General features: G+C 36.0%; 1 protein-coding gene across 1 annotated transcript; it reads left to right on the top strand.

The window, feature by feature from the left end:
• The first annotated feature begins 20277 nt into the window (after positions 1-20277).
• LOC141724604 (importin subunit beta-1-like) lies at positions 20278-24490 on the top strand. The gene is made up of 3 exons (XM_074526815.1): positions 20278-20485; positions 21433-23864; positions 23958-24490. Exons 2-3 carry the CDS (start codon positions 21445-21447, stop codon positions 24160-24162), a joined length of 2625 nt encoding a protein of 874 aa, XP_074382916.1. The 5' UTR covers positions 20278-20485; positions 21433-21444; the 3' UTR covers positions 24163-24490.
• The last annotated feature ends 258 nt before the right edge of the window (positions 24491-24748 follow it).

Here is a 24748-nt window from a genome sequence, read left to right on the forward strand (position 1 = left end):
AAGCTCCTCCACTTGCCATTTTACAAGGTAATTATCCTAGCTTCTCCTAGTTAAGTTACATACTTCCTAGAAATCTTAGCTTCAAAATCCTTTCCTAGCATTTCCTATAAATCATTCAAGAAGATGGTGAATAGTACTTTCTTGAAATTAATTTTTGTGTTCTTGATTTCTTTGAAAGAACAAGCTTGTAGGAGGTTAGATTAAGGCTTCCATGGGCATTCCAAGGACCTTTCATGGATTAAAAGCTTCAAGGAAGGTATAACTCTTCATGGTCTTAGTTTTAAGTTTTGTTGTTTAGATTTCCTAATGTTTAGATGATGGGTTAGTGTAATGGGTGTGTAATCATGTTTAGAGCTTGTTATGAGTAGTTTAGTTGGTGAGAGGCATGATTATTGTGTGTTTAGAGATTGGTTGATTTTGTGATATTTTTGGAGTTGGAAATCTTGGTTATTAGTTAATGAACTTAAGTAAACTCTTAGTTCATAATTGAGAAATAAGTATGAATTGGAAATATTGAATTGTTGGGGCTGTTGTAGTATGGTATGGATGGATGTTGGTTGTATGAATTATATGTGGTTGAATTGTGGTTGTTTTGAATTGGTTTAAAATTGGGAAATCGCGTAAACATAGCCGTCGTAATGTCCGATTTACTTTAGACTGCTTTTGTTCATAACATTAGGACCCGAGAACCCCCTGCTAGTTTATGACCACTGCCATGTTTAGATAGCTCATGTTACGAGCTTCGTTTTGATATGTAGTTCGTTCGATTCCGATGCACGGTTTAGGAGAAACGACCGTTTCAAGTAACGGCGTTTCGCGAACGAAACTTTTCCCCTCACCTTACTTTGAAACATAGGTTAAAGACCAAAAAGGGTTAATTAATGTATGAAACATTTATGGTAAGTGTGTTAGGCAGTTGGTAAGACACTCGCGAAGGAATCGCTTTAAAACTCGTAAAGGTAAAATTATTAAAAATGGTGGAGCCGAGGGTACCCGAGTGACTTAAGCGAATCAGTGAGCGCAAAACAAGCGTTAGAGTTTAAGTTAGTTAAAGTATAGATTTACAAGTGACTTTGGTTTAATTCCAAATTACTTGTTGTTTATAGGTTACCAGACTCGTCCCGAGCCATTCGTAACCCCATTCGCTCAGGTAAGTTTTCTACCCGTTATATTGTTGTTGTGATGTAAATATATGTATATGCATTATCTTGTGATAGTGCATGATTGTTATTAGCAAATTTTGCGATATATTGGAGCATGCTGATATGGTATATATGCATGGCTGTTTCGTAATCTGGTTATCTATCTGTTGATTTCAATGTTTATAGTTGCATAATACCTATGCTAGAGAATAGCGGTAACTTGCATATACCCTTAGTATAGGGACCCAAAGGTGAAAATATTTTCTAAAACCGGGAGTCGAGGATCCCGAGTAGATTTTGTATATATGGATATATATATATATATATATTTATATATATATATATGGTTATAGTTTTTTTAAAACTATTAATCGAATAAGGTTTATTCGATAACTTTAACTTTATTTTATTATTGAATATTATTTCGAATATTATTCGAAGGTGTACGACTCCTTTATATTAAATGAATATTAGTTGAATATTCAATTGAGGATGTATGACTCACTTTATTTTATTTAATGAGTATTACTTGAATATTCCTCCGAGGGCTTATGACTCCTTTTATTTTATTATTTGAATATTCATTCGAGGGCTTATGACTCCTTTATATTATTTATTGAATATTATTTGAATATTCATTCGAGGGCTTATGACTCAGTTTATATTATTTAATGAATATTATTTGAATATTCATTTGAGGATCTATGACTCCGATTATTTACTGAAATATATTCTTTATTTTATTAAAGAATAAGGTGTCAATAATCAAACTTATTTTCGATTATTCAAATAAAGATAATACTTTCATATAAGTATATCTTTGGTTATTTAATACTCGTTTCAAGTATAAGTTTTAATACTTCTACTTCAATTATTTTTATAAAGATTATTCTTTATGGGAATATTATTTAATTAATAATATTCAGATATTTTCTAATATATGGGGACTGATTTACTTCATTAAATCAGCTTTACTCCAAACACTCTATAAAGTGTTTTCGAGTCTTCAAAATGATTTTTAAAGTTAGAGCGGATCCCAAAACTCATTTTTATATTTAAGATCTTCCTTTTTAAGGGGATTTAAATACTCGCTCAAAACCTGGGGAATCCGGCTCTGTGGTGTATTTTATATTCGCAACGAGGTTGCAGTTTTGGTAAATGAATTGATTACTTGCCCAATGTTCGGGAAGTAAGCCCATCTAATTGAGTCGGCATAAGCGACAGGACGGGGTACGGTCTATTATTGTGTAAGTGGCTGGGTGGCAGTCCATCAACGCGTAAGAGGCCGGGTGGCGGTCCAGCACAAGGTCCTTATGAGGCCAGGGTGATGACCGGTGGGGGATTCATCCATCTACTAGTAGAAAAGGTTACTTATTGGTATCTTTGCCTGATCAGCAAGATATCTGGTTTATGCCAAAATTCGTTTCCTTCCAAATTTATTGGATATTACAACTCTGTTCATACTTTACATGACAGAGGTTTTCAGGAAATGTATAAAGAAGATGTATATGTGGATATATATATATATATCAGAACTTAATGAAGTATATCCTAACTTCATTTCCTTTAATAATATTTCAAAGATTGAATCTATTCAAGTCTTATCTTGTGGTCTCATCAGTGGGATGAACTTTTGAAACTAATTATAACTTGAACGGTGGTAGTTCAAGTAGTATTTGGGAAAGATATAAGTATATTGGGGTATCTTGTAACTTCATCTTTTAAACTTATATCTAATTAATAATTGTCTTATGAATGACAAAGATTTTCAGAAAAACGTTGAGACAAGGTTAGATATATGAGATCACCTTGCAACGATATTTTTTTTATATACAGTTATACACTGGGACTTTGTGTATATTATGCATGGAAGAGGACTTCCAATATTTTGAAAAGTATATATGTATATATACTGAATATTTTGCGACTTCATCGCATTAAGATATCAAACTTGGTTCATTTCTTTTGACCAAGACTTTCATGAGTATTATGAGTAGGCTCATATATTGTAAATCATTATACATATTATTTTGGTGGGCTTGCTGCTCACCCTTGCTTTCTTCTTTCATCACACAACAACAGTTAGGAAAGATGGCCAGACTCCAGCAGACCCAGCGCAAGCGCGTGGGAAGCGTCCCGCGTCTTCCCGTTGATGTTGTAGCTGCTATAGCTGCAGAGGTAGATCTATTGTAGATCAGACCATCTACTTTTGAGAATCAATTATGTATAATTATAACTTGTGGCAGATAATGGCAATTAACTGTAAATTTATCAAGTAATCATTTTGGGTTGTAATAACTTTTAAATTGTGGATTCAAAGACTTGTACTTATTTAAATTTCATCTCTGAGACTATAACGGGTTGTGGTGTGTGTTAGTGTGGGGTCACAGCATAAGGTTATTTATTATTAATTAAGTGAAGTGATATTGTGGAAAGAAAGACCGTGACGACCCGGATCCCCGACCCCGGATCTGGGGGTGTTACAATATATACATCAGAATTTGAGCAGTTATAGATCTTGACTTGGCTTCAATTACTGATCTCTTTAATGTTAGAAGTTGTTCTGAGATAGTTCTTTAACAAACATCTCTCAGCATATTTAAGTTCATCAATCATCCTCCTTTTAGCATTCTTCAATTCAACTGTATCTTCACCAATTTAAAAGATAGCAGCCCTGAGATCATTTATTCTAGCTTTCCTTATGTCCTGATCTAGCCTGATCAAATATGTCTTGTCAGACTCAAGATTGAATTCCAAAGCCTTATAACCCAGAAAGGTAGTTATAATCTTAGCAGAGTTAGGCTTCATCTCAACAATATCACCCTTGTGATCTCTGTACTTGACACAGTATGTGCTGTCAGACTTTACAGAATAAAGCTTCTTCTGCCTCTGAATTTGAGTTTTCAAATAATTTGCAGCACTTTCTATTAATCTGTTCTTCACTTAAAGTAAGAATAAAACATGTTCTAGTTCCTCAAAATACTTCAGTGGTATAGCATTCTCCCTTATGTGGTAAACCCTTCCATCTGTCATGAAATATAACAAGATGTGTTCTTTCAAGAAGGTATGGTAAACCATCTGTACAGATTCAAGCTGATTCAATCTTTCAGGAGTTGCTCCAACACCTGGTTCACTTAAGGAAGTTGGATCATTGGTTGTGTTCTGCACTCTTCTTTCATCAGCACTACCCAATCCAGATTTATCTCTTGCTTCCTTTCCTATAACAACTCTTGCTTCAAAACCACTTGCTGCAGTCTTCAAAGGTTGAATCCTGGTATGAGTAACTTTGAGGATTTAACATGAGCAATGTCAGAGGTTTCCCTTAACTTATCTTCTGATATCAAGCTAACTTGAGCTATGTCAGAGGTTGCTTGCTTCAGTGTCATATCAGAACTTACTATATCTTGACTCTGAACAACTTGAGCCATGTCAGAGGTTGTTTGAGAAATCTTCTTTGAAACCAGAGTAAGATTAACATCTTCATCAGATATTTCTTCATCCATAACAGGCACATAAACCTTTACAGGTTCACCAACTTTTTCTTTGCCCTTGGACCTTGGATCTATTTGTATTTGTGATTTGGCCTTGGTTGCCTCAGGATTTACCCTTTCTTTTATCACAATGCCTTTAGCCTTAGGAATTTTCTTTTCAACAACAGAAGCTTCAGATTTGGAGTTGACTTTTTCTAACTTAAGTCTAGCTTCTTCTTCCTTTAGACTCTCAAAGTCCATTCCTGGATTTTTTTCAGAAATAATTGTCTTGAAATCTCCTCATCAAGTTTCAGATGTTCATCAGAACTTATCCTTTTACCAGTATCAGAAGTTATTCTTCTCCCAGTATCAGAACTTGTTCTTTGACTTGTAGTTCAAGTTCTACTTGATGAAAGACCTTTACCTTGACCATGACCTCCACCCATTCCAGAGTTTCTCGAATCATCTTTCCCATCATCCTTTCCCTTCAGTGTCTTAAAAGGTTTGCATTTGGACTTAATTACTTTCTCCCCCTTTTTGGCATCAGCAGGTAATAGAAGAGAGACAAGCAATTCCACTGAGGATTGGATCTCATTGAGTTGATTTTGATGAGAAGCTTGATTCTTCAAAATTTCATCAATCTGATACTGTTGCTTCTCTTGAGTTTTCTCAATGTAGGCAATTCTGTCAAAGGTAGGTTGGAAAAACCTTTTCTTTTCAAGTTTTAGATTCATATCTTGCTGGATCAAGTTTTCTTGAATTTTATTCACCTTGTCATGAGTGATTGAGTGTTGACCTTGAAGGTGCCTTGTACTCAATGCAGTAACTCGCATCTGTGTCTTGAAATCATCATTTATCAGCATTTCATCAACTTTTGCAAGATGCTCAGCAAGAATCTTTTCAGAAGGAACAAAGGTAACTGTTTTCCACTTCTTAGTCCACTCCTGTCCTCTAGGAGTTTCATTCCAAGGTACTGGTGCTTCCCCTATAACAAACTTCTTGACTATCTCAGCTTTATGAACAGTTTGTTGAGGTGCATGTCCTGATGGACCAGCTGCATCAACATCTACATTTGTAGCAGCAACTTCACCTGATAAAAGAATAGTATGAGAGGCTATGGAGGCTTCAACATCATCCTCTAAGGACTGATCTTCAATTAAGTTCTGATCAACATCCATATTCTGATGCTCACCTAAAATCTGATCTTCAGTATCTAGATGTAGAGAAGGTGTTGTAGGCAATTCTGGATTAAAATCAGCATTAAGAAGTGGTGTTGGTGGTGGAGTGATATGAGGAGGTGGAGCTTCTAAGTACAAAACCTCAGGCATAATCAGGTTGTGAATATTAATCTCAGCACTTGTGCCTAGGTCTTTAGTAGGTACTGGATGAATTACAGGAGACACAGGAGGTGTAGATACTCTGGCTTGAGCAGTTTCCTGACTTGGTGACAATGGTGATGTAGATGCAGTAGCTTCAGCAATTGGCTTCTTTGAGATCAGAGATTCTTGATCTCCTTCCTTAGCTGTTGTTTCCTCATCCTCTGAAACTGGCTTAGCCCTGTCCCTGTGAGCTCTCTATTTTTTGTATCTCTTTGAAGGGGAGATACCTTGGGAGTTTCATCATAATACATCCTTCTAAGCCTTTTGAGAAGCTTAGAACCCCAATTCCAGTATCCTTCTGAGAAGAGACCCTCTCAGCTTCTTCAATAACAGGTTCTGATACTGGAACCTATTCTTCACTATCTGACTCATCTCTTAAAACAATCCTCCTTCTCTTCTGTTGTGTCTGAGGTACAGTCTTTGTCCTCTGGGGCTTTGAAGATGAAGGCCTCACAGGATGTGCTGATGATGAAGGTTGAGATATCTGTGAAGGTTTGAAATATGTTTTGATTGAGGGTTGAGTAGGTTGAGGTTGAGAAGTTTGAGGTGTAAGTGTGGTATGTTCTGATGGTTATTGTGGTGGCCGGGATGTGTTGTTGGGTTGAACATCAGGGTAAACAGATCTATAGGTGTGAGGATTAGCATTTACCAGGATCTATTTTACAGACTAAGGTATCTGTAAGGGTCTAACCACTTTCTTCTTAAGGTCAGCATTTAATAAGTCATTAAAAGCCCTTTTTGCAAGCTTAAAGGGTGGAATTAAATCAGTGGTAGGTTGGGGTTCATCAGCACAACAAAAATTATATATAAGCTGACAGAATCTAGCAAAGTATACTACATTCCTATCATCTGTCATCCTATCCCCTATGAAACCTAGCACAGCACTTGTAAAATCAAAGTGAGTTTGATGAATAAGAGCATACCCTATTTGCTGACTCATAATTGGAATGGCATCAAAGTTTGAGCACTTATTGGCGAAAGCCTTAGTGATACAATCGAAGAAAAAGCTCCATTCCTTCCTGATATTTGCCCTTTTCAACTGTCCAAGCTTGCCCAAACTCTTCTCATAACCCAAATTGGCCATGAGCTGCTGTAGAACAGGGTCCTCCACTGTTGAAAAAGTACAGCCTTCTGGTAATTGGAGAGCTTTATGAACTGTTCCAAGAATAACCATGTGCTCAACATCATTCACTTCAAAAATGATGCTTGGAGTGCCAGTAGCACCACCATCATCAAAAATCCTAGTCCGCCAAAATGTCAGAACTTGTTGGCTTGAAATATGTTGAGGTTGGGTTAAAGCATACCCAATCTCACTATGTGCTAGAAAATCTTGCACAAAGTGCAAATCAGATGGAGCTTTAGCCTTGTTCAAGATTGCAGCACAGTTGTTAGGTACAAACTTGGCTCCATCTATAATTAAATCCTTGGGTGCCATGAGAAATAAACGAGAAATAAGGTTGCCTGTGAGGTGTTTGATAAAATGGCTGTATGATAAATCGTCAATAGATGTGACAGAGAATAAAAGTAAAAAGAGAGAGATAAAGTATGAAAGTGAATAACAGATTTTACAATCTTTTCTCTCTTTTACTTATACACGGTAAAAAAAATAGCTGTGTGAGACACCTGTCAGACATGCAACAGTAAAAGATAATTAATGGGCACGGGTATTCAGTAATCATTACTTATCACATGCAGTTTTTCAAGGAGAAAAACCGTTCCACTTACCAAGTAATCCCATTAATCAAGGACGCTCAGTTTTATCTTAAATTTTAAAAAAAACTGTTCCCACTAAATAAATGATTATTACTGCTTTGCCAATATCCTGTAAAAATACAACCAGTAAGGTAATGGCCAAAAATAAACCAAGTAAATAAATACTGCCACGTCAACATCAGAACTTGATTATGATCAGAATTTAAAAGGTCATCAAAATATGGTTAGTATCAGGATTTAGAAGGTCATCAGAATATGAAACGACTCAGAGATAAAATCTTGCAAAAAGATAAAATTTCATTAATATATCAAGAAAATACATTCGATGAAATTTAGCAATTACTTGAAAAAGTTGCAAGACAGTCCTAAGCTACGATTCCTAACATCAACAGCTTTAGTCCTAGTCTAAGAAGATCCTATCGACTAGTTCCTGTTGCTGGAGACGAAAAGCACTGCAAGACGGATGATCCGTTCTTGCTGACGGAGAGCTTCTCTCCTTTCTTCTTCCAATCTATCAAGATGGAGATGATACTCCATTGATAAAAACAAGAGTTCGATGTGAACCTCTTGTGGAACCGAATCCGAGAGTTCATCAGGAATGGCAGTGACATGCCACTCCTGCTACCAGTCAACACAACTCACTCAACAATGAAAGTTTCATAGTTCAAGAACATGTTGAAATGAACCATTTTTGGTGATATGAATAAAAAGAGAGCGAGTTTGTGAGAAAGTGAAAGATGTTTTGGCTGGAATGAATCATTAGTTTAAATAACCAATAGAATACCAAGAGACACAAGGAATATTAAATAGTTACAGGTAAAAGTAATGATACCTCGTCTCCCTAGACTGATGAGTAATAATGACAGCCATTGGAAGCTTAAAACATGAGTTAATGAGCACACAAAACCAGTAAAAATTACTATCCATTTACGAGTACCACTAACCCAAATTATGTTGACTGTTAATATCTCACCCAAACATATTCTGATTTTAAATATGACTATTTCAGATTTTAACCACAAATAAGTCAAGTAAAGAATCAGGATTTAATATCAGAACTTAGACTTATATCAGAACTTAACAGTCATCAGAACATGATTCCTTAACTCGAAAGGTGAATGCCTATTTCTGTAATTCTTCACACAAATTCTGATTTCGTTTCTTCAGAACTTAATCATCAGAACTTCCATCATAACTTGTCCTCAGAATTTATGCAACTGACACTTAAACTGTTCATCTCAAAGAACATTTATCACCACAGTAATTTTCATCATTCATATGGAGTGTATGTGTGTGCAGTAAGCCAAATATCAGATAAAGATTAAAGTGTGATTCACTTCAGTACATTTTAGAAATAAGGCATAACTAAGAACTTTGCTCAAAATCTGTCATGATTCTGAAGTCTATATTAGAATGAGTTTATACATGAGTCCACTTCAACTGTTTTGTGCTCATTTTATGCATCTTTTTGAAATTCCATTTTACAGTGGCTTCTCAGTGTAAGTGAGTCATGACTGCTTATAAGAATTTATGCTATTATCAGAGTATTTCTCCAGTAATCACAGAGTGTGAAAAGTCACCAAGAAAATATTTATTTTGCTTTTCTGATGCATATTACTTAATACCAGCAATGCACTTGGGTCTTCCCTTCCACATTTTTACTCTAGATCTCAAAGGAGTACCTGATTTTTATTCCCTTTTCTTTTCCTTTTTCTTTTGATAAGTGAGGTTTATCAGCACTTAGTACATTCATCAGATTTACTAACATCAGAACTTAACAGATAAGAAGCACTATTCTAGTTTGTGACTTAGTATTAAGATACACAAAGTAAACTTAACTAAGCACAATATCATAATTTGCTTGTGTTAAATGATTTCCACATAAACAATTACTTCAAACATGGGACTTTAGTATATTGAAGACTACTAGGTCAGCATCTAGCACAATTATTCTCATTGGATTGAATAGTCACAGAAACATTCATATCACTATCAGAGTTTAGAAATTCACATCAGACAACAATCAGCACTTAAGCAATTTTCAGTTTAAGCACAGAATACACAAAGATAGTAATATCTGTAAATACTGATCATAAAATCTGATGCATCAGAACAAAAACTAAGCAGATTTAGAGAAAGAACCTGAAACCATTCCAAGTTCATTTACCAATCTTGTAAAAGTAGCTTCACACAGTGGTTTTGTGAAGATATCTGCTAGTTGTTGATCTGTTGGAACAAAGTGCAATTCCACTGTACCTTCATCCACATGTTCCCTTATGAAGTGGTACCTAATGCTGATGTACTTTATCATTGAGTGTTGAACTGGATTACCTGTCATAGCAATAACACTTTAATTATCGCAGTAAATAGGGATTTTAAAATATGTTAACCCATAATCCAGTAACTGATTCTTCATCCAAAGAATCTGTGCACAGCAGCTTCTTGCAGCAATGTACTCTACTTCTGCAGTTGATGTGGAAATTGACTTTTGTTTCTTGCTAAACCAAGAAACTAATCTACCTCCAAGAAATTGGCAGCTTCCACTTGTGCTTTTCCTGTCAATTTTGTATCCTGCAAAATCTGCATCTGAGTAACCTATTAGCTTAAAGTCTGATTCTCTAGGATACCACAATCCCAGATCAGTTGTACCCTTAAGGTATTTGAAAATTCTTTTCACAGCTGTTAAGTGAGGTTCTCTTGGATCTGCTTGAAATCTTGCACAGAGACAGGTAGCATACATGATATCAGGTCTACTAGCAGTTAGATAGAGTAGTGAGCCAATCATACCTCTGTAATCAGTAATATCTACTGATGTACCAGTTTCCTTATCCAATTTTGTTGCAGCGGTCATGGGAGTGGATGCACTTGAACAATCTTGTATTCCAAATTTCTTCAGCAAATTTCTGGTGTACTTAGATTGACAGATAAAAGTGCCTCCTTCATTCTGCTTGACTTGAAGGCCCAGAAAATAGCTAAGTTCCCCCATCATACTCATTTGATATCTTGACTGCATCAGTTTGGCAAATTTCTTGCAAAGTCTATCATTTGTAGAACCAAAAATGATATCATCAACATATATTTGCACCAAAAGTAAGTCATTTCCATGGTTGAGGTAGAACAGTGTTTTGCCAATAGTTCCTCTGTTGAATCCACTTTCCAGAAGAAACTGAGCTAAAGTCTCATACCATGCTCTTGGAGCTTGCTTAAGTCTCATATCCTTATGGCTTCCAATCTAGCAACTGGTGCAAATGTTTCATCATAATCAATTCCCTCCTGTTGAGAATATCCTTTTGCATCCAGCTTTGTTTTATTCCTTGTAATTATGCCATCACTATCAGTTTTGTTTCTGAACACCCACTTTGTACCAACAACAGATCTGTTCTTTGGTCTTGGCACTAGGGTCCAGATTTTGTTTCTTTCAAATTTATTTAACTCTTCCTGCATTGCTTGCACCCAGTCAGCATCTTGAAGAGCTTCTTCCACTTTATTCGGTTCAGTCTGAGAAAGAAAAGAATTATAAAGCATTCATTTGATGTAGCTGTTCTAGTTCTGACACCTGCATCAGGATTTCCAATAATTAAGTCAGGTGTATGTGATTTAGTCCACTTTCTTGCAGATGGAAGGTTTTCTCTAGAACTGGCTGCTCCCCCATGATTCATGTTATCTTCATCAAAATTTTCTGATGCTCCCCCTGAAATTATGCTCTTTGAGTTGGATCCTTCAGAATTTGAGTTTCCAGAATTATCAGAACTTGGCTCATCAGAACTTGATGAATCAGAACTTGAAGAGCCAGTTGCAGGTTCTGATGCTTCTTGAGATGTGGTTGTATCTTCAGTATGCTCCCCCTGCACATGTGCATCTTCCTTTGGCGTAGTCACCACAGTTTCAATAACATCAGAGTTTAATCTATCAGAGTTTGCAGTATCAGGATTTAGACTTTCAGGATTTACAGTATCAGAATTTAAATCTTCATTTTCAAATCTCAGCTTATCATGATCATTGAAATCTTCAAGTCCAGTAATCTTCTTATCATCAAAAGAGACATTGATAGATTCCATGACAACCCTTGTTCTTAAATTGTAGACTCTGAAGGCTTTTGTGGAAAGTGGATATCCAACAAAAATTCTTTCATCAGCTTTTAGATCAAATTTGGATAGCTGTTCAGGATGAGTCTTAAGAACAAAACACTTGCATCCAAATACATGAAAATACTTCATATTTGGCTTCTTTTTCTTCACCATCTCATATAGTGTCTTTCCATGCTTGTTAATGAGTGTTGCATTCTGAGTAAAATAAGCAGTCTGCACAGCTTCAGCCCAAAAATAGGTTGGTAGCTTTGCTTCATTAAGCATAGTTCGTGCAGCTTCAATAAGAGTTCTATTCTTTCTTTCAACAACTCCATTTTATTGTGGAGTTCCAGGAGCAGAAAATTCCTGTTTTATTCCGTGGTCTTTGCAGAACTCTTCCATGATCAAATTCTTGAACTCGGTGCCATTATCACTTCTTATAATCTTCACAGAATCTTTGACCAATTTATCCAGTTGCTTGACATGATCAATCAAAATAGATGCAGTTTCACTTTTTGTTTGCAAGAAATACACCCATGTGTATCTGGTGAACTCATCCACTATGACCATAACATATTTCTTCTTTGCAATAGACATGACATTCACTGGACCAAATAGATCAACATGTAGTAGGTGATAAGGCTCAAGAATCGATGATTCAGTCTTGCTCTTGAATGAAGATTTTCTTTGTTTAGCCTTCTGACATGAATCACAAAGGCCATCAGGAGCAAATACTGATTTTGGCAGTCCTCTTACAAGATCTTTCTTGACTAGTTCATTTATATTGTTGAAATTTAAATGAGAGAGTTTCTTGTGCCAATTCCAGCTTTCTTCAATTGATGCTCTACTTAACAGACAGATTGTAGAACCATCAGTACTTGTTGAAAGCTTGGCTTCATAAATGTTACCATGCCTATATCCTTTCAGAACAACTTTGCCTGTAGATTTGCTTACAACTTCACAGTGTTCTTCAAAGAAATCCACATGATAACCTCTGTCACAGATTTGACTAACACTCAGTAGATTGTGTTTTAAGTCCTGAAACCAGAGCTACTTTTTCAATGATGACATTCCCCAAATTGATATTGCCATATCCCAATGTTTTTCCAATGTTGTCATCTCCATAAGAAACACTTGGGCCAGCTTTCTCCACAAAGTCTGATAGCAGGGCTTTATGTCCAGTCATATGTCCTGAACATCCACTATCCAGAACTAGGATATTTTTCCTGTTGCCCTGTAATCACAAAGACCATTAATGATTAGTTTTAAGGACCCTGACTTGCTTGGATCCTTTGGCCTTATTGAGTTTGTTAACATTTACAGCGGATTTAGCATCAGAGTTTATGTTAACATTTTTCTTATCAGCATTTACACTAACAGACTTTGTATTAGAACTTACACTAGAAGGAACAATGCTAACTTTCTTTAAAGAAGGTTTTATTTGATAATAATCATAGTACAAACTATGATATTCCTTACAAGTATAAATGGAATGCCATAAACTACCACAATGAAAACAAGGATTTTGTGGCTTATATCTAACAGACTGACTCTTAACTTCTGACTTTAAAGGTAATGAGTTTATGTTCTTATTTTTCCTGCAAAAAGAAGCTAATTGGTTAGAATTTCCACAATTATGACATGTTTTTCTAGGAGCATTAGGAACAGACTTATAATCATTACTTTTATTCACACCTTCCTTTCCATTCCTATTTTTCCTAGGTGACTTTACCTTGTTTACATTCTTAACATCTTTCAGCTTATGCTTAACCTGCTTCTTTGTCATTAAGCCTATGTTTACTTCAGCTGGCTTACCCTGTTTTGGTTTGTCAGAAGTTAGTTTCTCTTTAACTTCTGATTTATCAGTATCGGACTTTACCGGTACAAACTTAACAGGTTTCAACTTTGGCTTTTGTTTAACAAATATAGGCTCAATTTCTATAGTTCCTTTATCATTCTTATCATCTCCATAATCTAAGCCCTCTTTCCAGTTTCCACTACTTAACAAATTCTGAGTTGTTCTGCCAGAGTTAGTCCAAGTTCTGATAATCTCTCTTTCCTTTTCTAACTCAGTTTTTAGATATTCATTCATTTTAAGTACTTCATCCCTAACATAGAAAGCATCATCTCTATCTTTCTGAGTTTGATGGAACATGACTAACTCTTTTTCTAAATAATCATTCCTCTTTTTACAAGCAAGATTTTCAGAAGTTAATCTTTCACATATTAAAGTTTGATCTCTATAACTAATGAACATGGTTTTAAGATATCTTCTCAACTTATTAATATCATCAGTATGAAAATCATAAGTAGTTTGAGGTACCTTTAATTCAGCAGCATCAGAACTGCTATCAGCATTTTCCATCAAGGCATAGTTCTCCTCACTTTCAGAATCTGAAGTGTCTGTCCAGCTTTTCTTCTTTGTGATAAGAGCCTTGCCTTTGTCACTCTTCACTTTCTTGCAATCAGGAGATATGTGGCCTTTCTCACCACAGTTGTAACATTTGACATTTGTCTAATCTCATCTGTCAGACTTCCCTCCTTTGCCTTCAGATTTTCTGAAACTCTTCTTATCAGAACTTGCACCTTTCTTGGAAAACTTCTTTCCCTTCCTGAATTTTCTGTATGCAATCCTTGTGATTCCTTTCACCATAAGAGCATACAGCTTCATCATCTCTTCATCAGCATCTATCTCAGGTAAGCTTTCAGTTTCTGAGTCATCATCACTATCAGAACTTGATGACTCAATATCAGACTTTGTGATGAGAGCTTTTCCCTTGCCTTTCCTTAAGGTAGTTGCTTTGGGGGATTCCTCCTCAGCCTTAAGAGCAATTGTCCTTGACTTTCCTCATTTCCTCTTGTTTCTTTGTTCCATCTCAAGTTCATGAGTCTTGAGCATCCCATAAATTTCATCAAGAGTTGTTTCTTCAAGATTATAGTTGTCTCTTATAATTGTGGCCTTCAAATCCCAACTTTCAGGAAGAGCTAACAGGAATTTAAGGTTTGAATCTGAAAGGAATATGTCCTAAGTCCAATCATGTATGAGGATTTAGGAATAACTTTTATGTAATCTGTTTTGATTTCATTGATATTAATAAAAGACTTGTTTTGTTTTTATTACGGGCTTTATCTATTTAAGTGTTTAAATAAGATATATCATAGTTTAGAGTAAAGCTTTTTATGGATTATGATAAGATCATAATAGTGAGACTTAAAAGATGATAACTCTAAACTTAAATAGTTCATGGTCGTAGGATTACTAACTGGTAATTAATAATCCGCAAAGATCGGTACATACTATGCTTGCTTCATTATGAAGGATGTCTGTTCTCATAGACATTTGTGTGGTGACACTATAGCTAGTATGTAGGTGCTTATTATAGAATAAGTTCACTGAACATGACTCGCCCGGCTGAACAACTGATGGAGTTCACTCACGTGTCAGCAGTTGTTCACATAGTGATAGTTGTACAAGTATCCTTAGACTTGAGGTCATCATAGTCATCTTGTGTACACTAAACTATGCTTTGGTTTAGTTCTTAGTCTCCAGGGACAATTATTAGGGCTCTACTGGGTATAGGAATTTATACACGAAGATAGTGTATGATCAATAAAAGATCTACCCCTTCCAGTGAAGGAAGCGAATGTTCAAGGCTGATCCACTTATGCTAGTTCAGGAATCTCTGGCCAGAGTAAATGAAATTAGAAAGGAGTTTCTAATTTGCATATAACTAAGCATAGTAAATGGTAAGCAAGTGATTGAATTAGATAGGCTTGACACGAGATCCATGCCTTGTATTTAATCGGGAAATTGTAGGGTAGAAGGAGTTTATTGTACGGTAACTATTCACTGAATAGGTTCTTGGTATTCTAAGCAATGAATTCGTATTATCCGGATAGTCGCGATATGCTGAGAAGTATCCCTCACAATGTAGAATAAATGTGATTAATTAATTAATCATATTTAATAAATTAGAGAATTTATATAAATAATGATAAAATAGTTTTATTATTATTTATTTCTACTACCGGCTTAATATTGAACCTACAGGGTCACACCATAAAAAGAGAATGATTTAATGGTGGAGGAATTAATTAATAATGGCTAATAATTATTTATTTGTGAAATAAATAATTAATTGGAAAATTTAATAATTGATTAAATGAGATTTAATTGATTATAAATTAATTAAGAAAAGTTCTTAATATTATTAATTAAGGATTTAATTTTTGGAAATTAAATCAAGAGAGAGAATTATTTCTAAAGTGTTTAGAAAAAGGATTAATAATTAAAAGGTGTTTTAATTATTAATGAGAATAATAAATGGGATAATAATAGTATAATATTTATGGGAAAATTTCAGCTGAAAATTTTGCCTATAAATATACTATTATAGACCCTATTTTTATACGAACCCCAAAACCCAAAAAGTTTGGAAAACCCAATTCTCTCCACCTCCTTCCTCCTCCTTAACATCGTTTTCTTGGTGGATACCGGTGGAGTGCTTCACACTTGAGGAGCAACTGCTAAGGATCTCTGATCGTTGTCTCCGAATTATTTTAAAGGTTAGATTCGATCCCTCGAATTTTTATTCATGATCTGTATGCTTTTATTTGGATTTTATATGTGTAAAAGTGTTTTGCCATGCCCCGCTGCGATTAAAAATCCAACAGAATCTTCAAGATCATATTCCTTATCAACTAGTGACAAATCATTCAAGAGTTTGACAAATCTATCATATAAATCAGTCAATGACTCATTAGGCTTTGAGTCAAAGTGTTCATACTCTTGAGTGAGTATAGTCTTCCTGTTCTTCTTAATTGAATCAGTTCCCTAGCATCTTGTCTCCAAGGCATCCCATATCTCCTTTGCAGTCTTGCAGTTAATTACCCTATTTGACATTACATTATCAATGGCACTATGCAGCAAGTGTCGTACCTTAGCATCCTTGGCAATTGATACGATATCTTCAGCAGTGTAATCACTCTTCTCCTTTGGTACAGACTTTGCTGCTTCACCTGCAACTACAACAATGAGTTTGGTTGGCTTGTGTGGTCCTTCATTGATTCTGTCAAGATATTCTAGATCTGTAGCTTCCAGAAACATAGACATCCTCACCTTCCATATGTGATATTCAGATGGTTTCAGTATGGGAACTCTAATAGTCTCATATCGACTATGGATTAGAGTCTTTGGAGGTTCTTCAGTTTTGGTGGACTTGGTTGGAGTTTCTGCTTCAGACATGATTGTTTTTGGATCTTAAACTGTTTATGTGTTAACAGATCTGCTCTGATACCCCTTGTTAGGTCACACACACTGTAGAAGGGGGTTGAATACAGTCATAAATAATAGAAAACAGACTTTATTCAATATAATAAACTCTGTTACAATATGGAACTGTCCTCTCTCAGTGATGAACAAATTATCATGAGAGCTGCTAGGGTTACAATTAATATTATTCTCGATAATGATAACACTTATAGTGTAAACCCTATATCTGTGTTTATATACTACACAGTTACAAGATAATTTCTAATTGATATGGAATATAATTCTGCTCCTAAAATATATCAATCTGATATCTTTTCTTCCAAGTATTCTATTCTTCATAGAATTCCTTCTTCATGCATATCTCTTCTTGCGTTTGTCGTGATCTTCTTTTCTTTCAATCAGCCGCCTTCCTTATCTGAAAGTCCCCTTAAGTCCTAATATTATCTTTTGATAAATATCTCCTGATAACTTAAGTTCTGACCACTTAAGTTTTGACTTCAGTATAAGTGCTGATTTCCAGTTAAGTACTGATTTGTCCTGTTTAAGTAAGATCTGAAAACTAAACACAAATCATATTAGACATGACATTATCAAATATATCTAACAGAGTCACAGCCCCACTATGTACAAATCAATCTTAAAAAAACCACACACAAACAACTCATCTACTCCTCTCCTGAATGTCGGTTAATGTCAACCTTCATAAAATAATTCTTCATTTCTTGAGTTCATGGATAAGTCACACCCTAAAACTGATACTCATCATCTTCCAGGTGATTTATTGGAGCACTGGTCTCTTATTCAAGTCTCTAGTAGTTAAACTGTGCTCTTAAACGGTTATTGAATTATCACAGATTTCAACTACATTGACATCTTCAATTGTTATCTCATTCTCTCCATCAACGGCTATCTATCAACCATTGATAAATGTTAGTCCATCAATGGATAGCTTTACAACACAACCATTGATAGCTCATATTGTTCCATCAAGAGCTATCTTATAGTAGTTGATAGGGGTACATTTTGCACCACTTCTGCCGATGACCAAACAATCATTATAACACTCTTAGTCTTGGGGGAAGGGAGTGAACACACTGAGAGTGAGAGGCTCCTATTTCTTCCAGCCTTGCAAGTGAGGTAGAGAGTTCCACCTTAGAAGGTGAAGTTGAGGGTGTGAGGTGTGTGAGCCAAGGGGAGCCCCTAATATAAGACAATAGAGAACACGAGAGGAATACAAGTACAACTGGAATTAATATAAATATTCCTAGTGTTGACATAAATAAGGATGCTGTAAATTTTATGATAGTCTGTCATACTCTACCTGTACAAAATTTGGACTTTATTTGAGAAGTATGTCTTCTCAGATCCTCGAGTGAACACAAAACCCTTGATGCTTATTCAATCCCTTGATGATAATTCAAGCCCTTGATGCTAACAAAAAGTGGGGGAAGTCTATAGCTCTAACCTAGGGGGAGCAAGAGAAGTCTGCAGCTCTAACTGATGGGGAGCAAGAGAAATCTGCAGTCCTATCTAGCTGAGGGGGAGAAAAGCATCAACAGAGAATGATAAAAGATACAAAATGGGAAATCACTAGAAGGAAAAAGAACATCAACAAAGGGGGATTAAAGACCCAAATATTTCCAAAACTTGGAGGCTATGACCAAGCTAAAGCTGAAGACTTGTACATACAATGAAGTTTTGACAATTTTTTCTTTAACTGTTCAAATAAAGTTGGCCATAGAGCTAGAGTTACAAATGAAAGCTAAGAAGTAGTCAAGAAGCCAAGGGAAAGAGGACAAGAAAAGCTGCAAGGAAGAAAGAAAATTTGGTTGTTACTTCTACTTCATTCAGTTTCAAATGAATCAATCATATCAACTACTTGATTTAATGAGGATCCAATTCTATCTAAAGAAGAGTCTGTCAATCCTAGGAAACGTGTGTTATAATTTTCTTTTCTAAAAAAGGACTTGAAGGACATCAATAATGGGAAAGTTCTAGACAAACCACTCTTCAAAGATAAAATATCATAATCGGTGAAAAAGGAGGAGGACAATGACTCAATCATGCATCCAGATAAGATAGACGACCATTTTTCTAAATAAACCTCATCTAGACAAGATCCATGAAGTTAGAAAATTACATTGCACCTCAAAATTGTTTGGAAGGCCAGTGTTTGAATACAAGAAAGGAATTAGCAACATATAACTTGTACATCACATCTTGAAATAAGGATATGAACTCTTGACATTAAGACATGTTTAGGCTTAACAAGAGCTGGAAATCTTACTTCCACTTTAAAAAACCCATTACTTCAGAGAATCAATGAAGATCCAGTATTTCTCTTGAAGAAGATAATTGACGAGGTGTAGGGTGAAGTAGGGGTGTAATCGAGCCGAGCTGAGCCGAACTCTGCCAGGCTCGGCTCAAACTCGATTAAAATAGTTCGGGCTCGAGTTCGAGCTAGAACTCGACCGAGCCTTCAATTTCAAGTTCGAAACTCAGCTCGTAAAAATTTCGATTTGCTCGAGTTTGGCTCTATATCTTGAATTAATTTCACTAAATCTTAACAAAAACTCGAAATATGATTGGTTCGACTCGAGTTTGGATCGAGTTCGATTCGATAAAAAATATACAATATATATAAAAAATTAAATATTAATATAAAAATATATTTATAATAAATATACACCTAGGATCTTTCTTAAAAATTCTTCACCGAAACCCTCTTTTAGAAGCAAATGTTTCACTTAAGAAAAATGTTTACATTTTTGAGAACATAAAGAGAGATCCTCCTTTTATATGAGACAGTGTAACGTGCAACTGTGAGGTTATTTTATAATCGTAACAAATTATTTTTTTCAATATAAACCTCGGGTGGTGACAAGTCAAAACATAAATCACCTGAAAGTTTTGAATATTTATGTTCAAATTTTATCTTCCCAGTATAGATTTAATATAAAAATTTTAATTTGTATTCAACCCTTCCGATAAATTAACCTGGTTGATTGTCGGTGGATAATAAGAGTCAATTATGTAATTTTTTTAACATATTAGTAAAATCGTAACTTATACATCCACTTTATTGGCTCATTTTGCCATGGGCTTTTAATACATAGTAGTGTTAAAAAACACCAATAAAAGAGAAAAAATTAAATAGAGAAAGCCCATATGAATGAATAAAAAAAGAGCAAAGGCCCAGAAGAAGGTGGCCACACACACACACGTGTAAGGAATTCAAAATGCTAGGGTTTGATACGGTCAGCCTCAGCCCTGCCCGTTAATATATTGGTTTTACAAGCCTCCCTCCCTCCCGCTTACTCATTTTTTTCGAATTACTCACTCTACTCTTAATTCTTAAACCACCCCCACCCCCTCTTTCCCCTATATACACCCTAGCGAGAGAGAGAGGCTTCCGATTGGCTTTCGATCCGCTTCAGCTGAGGTAATTCTCTTGCAAATGAACTTGTTATGCCTTCGATTTTCGCGTAGATCTGTGTTTTTAAATTGTTTTATTTTTTCTGTTAAGTTACTCACTTTTTGTTTTCGTATTGTTTAGTTGTGTAAATTAGGGTTTTGTTGTTTTAATTTATATGTCTGGGTTGATGTTTATGTAACAGTTTTTGTATTGTTAGTGTTCCTGTTTGTTTAGGGCTTTTTATTTTTTGGGGGAATTTTTTTGTTATTTTGTTTTGTGTTTTTTTTATTCAATAGGGCTTCAGGTTAGGGTTTCGATTTTTTTTGGGACTGAGATTGATTACAGATGTTTTTAAAATTTAAGCTATAATTTGGGGGGGTTTTTGTTATTGTAATTTGGATAACTATGTAGATTAGGGTTTTAGTGGGTGCCTCGGTTATTTATTTATTTATTTCCTTGTGTTTGGTAATTTTTTCAACTGATTGTAATTGTTTATGTTATGATTGTTTTTGGAGTTTTGAAATTTGAAGCTGCATTTGGGGGTTTTAGTGTCATTGTTGTCATTATCTTCTATGTTACTGGGAGCTTCTGTTGGATATGTATTCTGTTACAGTGATAATAAGTGATAATAATGCTTGCTGGATGTGTGGTTTGGTTTTTTAAGTTCATGAGATCATGAATGTTAATTAGTTTTAACACTGAAATTATGCAGCCAGTTAGTGTCAGAATAGTTTTGTCATTTAAAATTGAAATTTAAATAAGCCTCTGACCGAGACAAATCTGCTGAAACAGTTATATTTTTGAAACCAATTTTTTTCTCTTTCTCTTTAAGAAGACAGGTTAATCTGTGAATCTGTTGAGCCATTTTATTCTACTTGTTGAGCAGTTGTGCAGTGTGATGTTTTTCTCTCTTGTATTTCCTTCTTTGCCCCTGTAATGTGTGCTTATGGCTAACTATTTGTTTGTTTCTGCAGCATATAGAAGCCATGGCTATGGATATTACCCAGTTTCTTCTGTCTGCTCAGTCAGCAAATGCAGCCGAGCGTACTGATGCAGAGAGTAAACTGAAGCAATTTCAGGAGCAAAACCGACCTGCTTTTCTTTTATCCCTGTCAATTGAACTGTCAACTGATGGAAAGCCAAATGAGAGCCGTAGCCTTGCTGGTATCATACTGAAGAACTCGCTGGATGCTAAAGATGCGACTATGAAAGAATATCTGGTTCAACAGTGGGGTGGAACTGACATAACCTATAAATCCCAAATCAAAGGTCTGCTTCTGAATACTCTGGGATCTTCTGTCCATGAAGCAAGGCACGCTGCTTCACAAGTTATAGCGAAAATAGCTTCAATTGAAATTCCAAAAAAGGCGTGGCCTGAACTTGTTGGAACATTGCTTCTGAATATGACTGAGCAAGATAAGCCTGCAACTCTAAAACAGGCAACTTTAGAAACACTTGGGTATGTATGTGAGGAAATTTCCCATAATGATCTTGTGCAAGATGAAGTAAACTCTGTCCTTACTGCTGTAGTCCAGGGAATGAATGGAGCAGAGCAAAGTGTAAATGTTCGTCTTGCAGCGACAAGGGCATTAAACAATGCCCTGGATTTTGCACAGACTAACTTTCAGAATGAGATGGAGCGAAATTTCATCATGAAGGTGGTTTGTGAGACAGCCATGGCAGAAGACACTCTAATTAGGCAGGCTGCTTTTGAGTGTCTTGTTTCAATAGCATCAATGTACTATGATGTGCTTGAACCGTATATGCAGACAATTTTTCAGCTCACTGCCAATGCAGTTAAAGGAGATGAAGAAGGTGTTGCCCTGCAAGCAATTGAATTTTGGAGTTCTATCTGTGATGAAGAGATTGAGCTTCAAGATTATGAGGTCCCTGATTCTGGTGATTCTGAAGTGCCTCACTCCCACTTCATAGAGAAGGCTTTGTCATCTCTAGTTCCAATGTTGCTAGAAACTTTACTCAAGCAGGATGAGGACCAGGACCAGGATGATGGGATTTGGAATATTGCTATGGCTGGTGGTACATGTCTTTGTCTTGTGGCCAGGACTGTTGGGGATGCGATAGTACCACTTGTAATGCCCTTTGTTGAATCCAACATATCGAAATCTGATTGGCGGTCTCGTGAAGCGGCTACATATGCCTTTGGCTCAATCCTTGAAGGCCCAAGCATTGAGAAACTCTCCCCCATGGTCAATACGGGATTGGTTTTTCTACTTCATGCTATGAAAGATGAAAATAGTCACGTGAAAGACACAACTGCGTGGACTCTTAGTCGTATCTTTGAGCTATTGCACTCTCCTGCTACAGGATTTTCTGTGATAACTCAGGCAAACCTCCCACAAGTTATTGAGGTATTGTTGGGGAGCTTAAGGGATGCTCCTCATATATCCGAGAAGGTATGTGGAGCTATTTATTACCTTGCTCAAGGTTATGAGGATGCTGGTGCAAGTTCCTCTTTGCTCACACAGCATCTTTTGAACATTATAAAATGTCTAGTTGAAACTGCTGATAGAACTGATGGAGGTGACTCTAAACTTAGGTCTTCTGCCTATGAGACCTTGAATGAAGTGGTTAGGTGTTCAAATCTTGAAGAATCTTCTCAAATCATTGCACAACTTCTGCCTGCTATAATGTCTAAATTGGCAAAGACAGCTGAGCTCCAAATTGGATCATCAGATGATAGGGAAAAGCAAGGAGATTTGCAAGCTTCTCTCTGTGGTGTACTTCAAGTAATTATCCAGAAGCTTGGTGGTGTCGAGCAGACGAAACCTGTAATACTGCAGGCTGCTGACCAGATTATGATGTTGTTCCTTATGGTGTTTGGTTGCCGTAGCTCGACAGTACATGAAGAAGCAATGCTTGCTATTGGTGCTTTGGCTTATGCAACTGGACAGGGGTTTGTGAAATATATGCAGGAATTCTACAAGTATTTGGAGATGGGCCTGCAGAATTTTGAGGAATATCAGGTCTGTTCAATCTCAGTTGGTGTTGTTGGTGACATTTGCCGTGCTTTGGATGACAAGGTTTTACCATACTGTGATGGCATCATGACTCTTCTCCTAAAGGATCTCTCTAGCGGTGAACTACACCGTTCTGTGAAGCCTCCCATATTCTCATGTTTTGGAGATATTGCTCTTGCTATTGGAGAACACTTTGAGAAGTACTTTCAGTATGTGGTGCAAATGATGCAGGGAGCTGCAGAGGTTTGTGCAAAGTTGGACAACACTGATGAGGAGATGATGGAATACGGGAATCAGCTGAGGCGCAGCATATTTGAGGCCTATTCTGGTATATTGCAAGGATTTAAGAATACTAAGGCCGATTTAATATTGCCTCATGCTCCTCATATGCTGCAGTTCATAGCACTAGTATCAAAAGACCAACCAAGGTACAAGTTTCTGATTGTAATTTCAATGTAACTCATGGTTCTTTGTTGTACCACTTATTTAGTATCAGCATTGCTTATACTGGTCTTTTGTAGGGATGAAACTGTGATTAAAGCAGCAGTCGCAGTCCTTGGGGATCTAGCAGATGCACTTGGCCCAAAATTGAAGGTGCTTTTCCAGGAGCATTCTAATTGGATTGATGAACTATTAAGAGAGTTTCTCCAGTCTGATGATGAGCAACTGAAAGAGACCGGACTTTGGACCCAAGGGATGATTGGACGTGCCCTTCAATCTGGGTGAAATGTTATTTGTTTGCTTTGTTGATCAGAAAGTCGTATTTTATATCCCCTACTTTATCTTGGTAAATGTTGTCACAGTTCAGAGGTCACTTATATTTGGTTCTGGTCTAGTATCACTCAACTGTAAGTTTTTGAGGTGCGATACATTGTGATCTGTCTCTATGGGGTCAAACTGTTGCGGTTAAATTTTAAGCTTAAAGGTCACTAAATGTCGGTGGTCTTCTTTTGTCTGGAACTTGTAGTTTATGCTAATAGTTATTGGTTGGTTCTTGTCTGGCAAAATTTGCTTCCATCTTTATACAAACTGCAGATTTAGATGCATTTATTAATTTTGATGCAAATATTTGTTTACGAACTGCCTGTTTTTGCTATTTCCTAAATTTCAGCGGTTATCGTGCCCAGTCATTTGTTTTTGTGGTTCGAAGTTATCTGTAATTCAGTGCAGCATAATAAATCTGATAGTGTTGACTGAGAAGAGTATTGGTTTTTTTAGTGCCAAATGTGTTTTTCTATTTATTTTTGTCTGGTATTAGAGAAAAGATCATTCCAGAGACTGTAATTTTAACTAAAAAGTTCTTCGCAGTCCT

Source organism: Apium graveolens, chromosome 5 (genome assembly GCF_009905375.1).
Source record: "Apium graveolens cultivar Ventura chromosome 5, ASM990537v1, whole genome shotgun sequence".
Lineage (NCBI taxonomy): Eukaryota > Viridiplantae > Streptophyta > Magnoliopsida > Apiales > Apiaceae > Apium > Apium graveolens.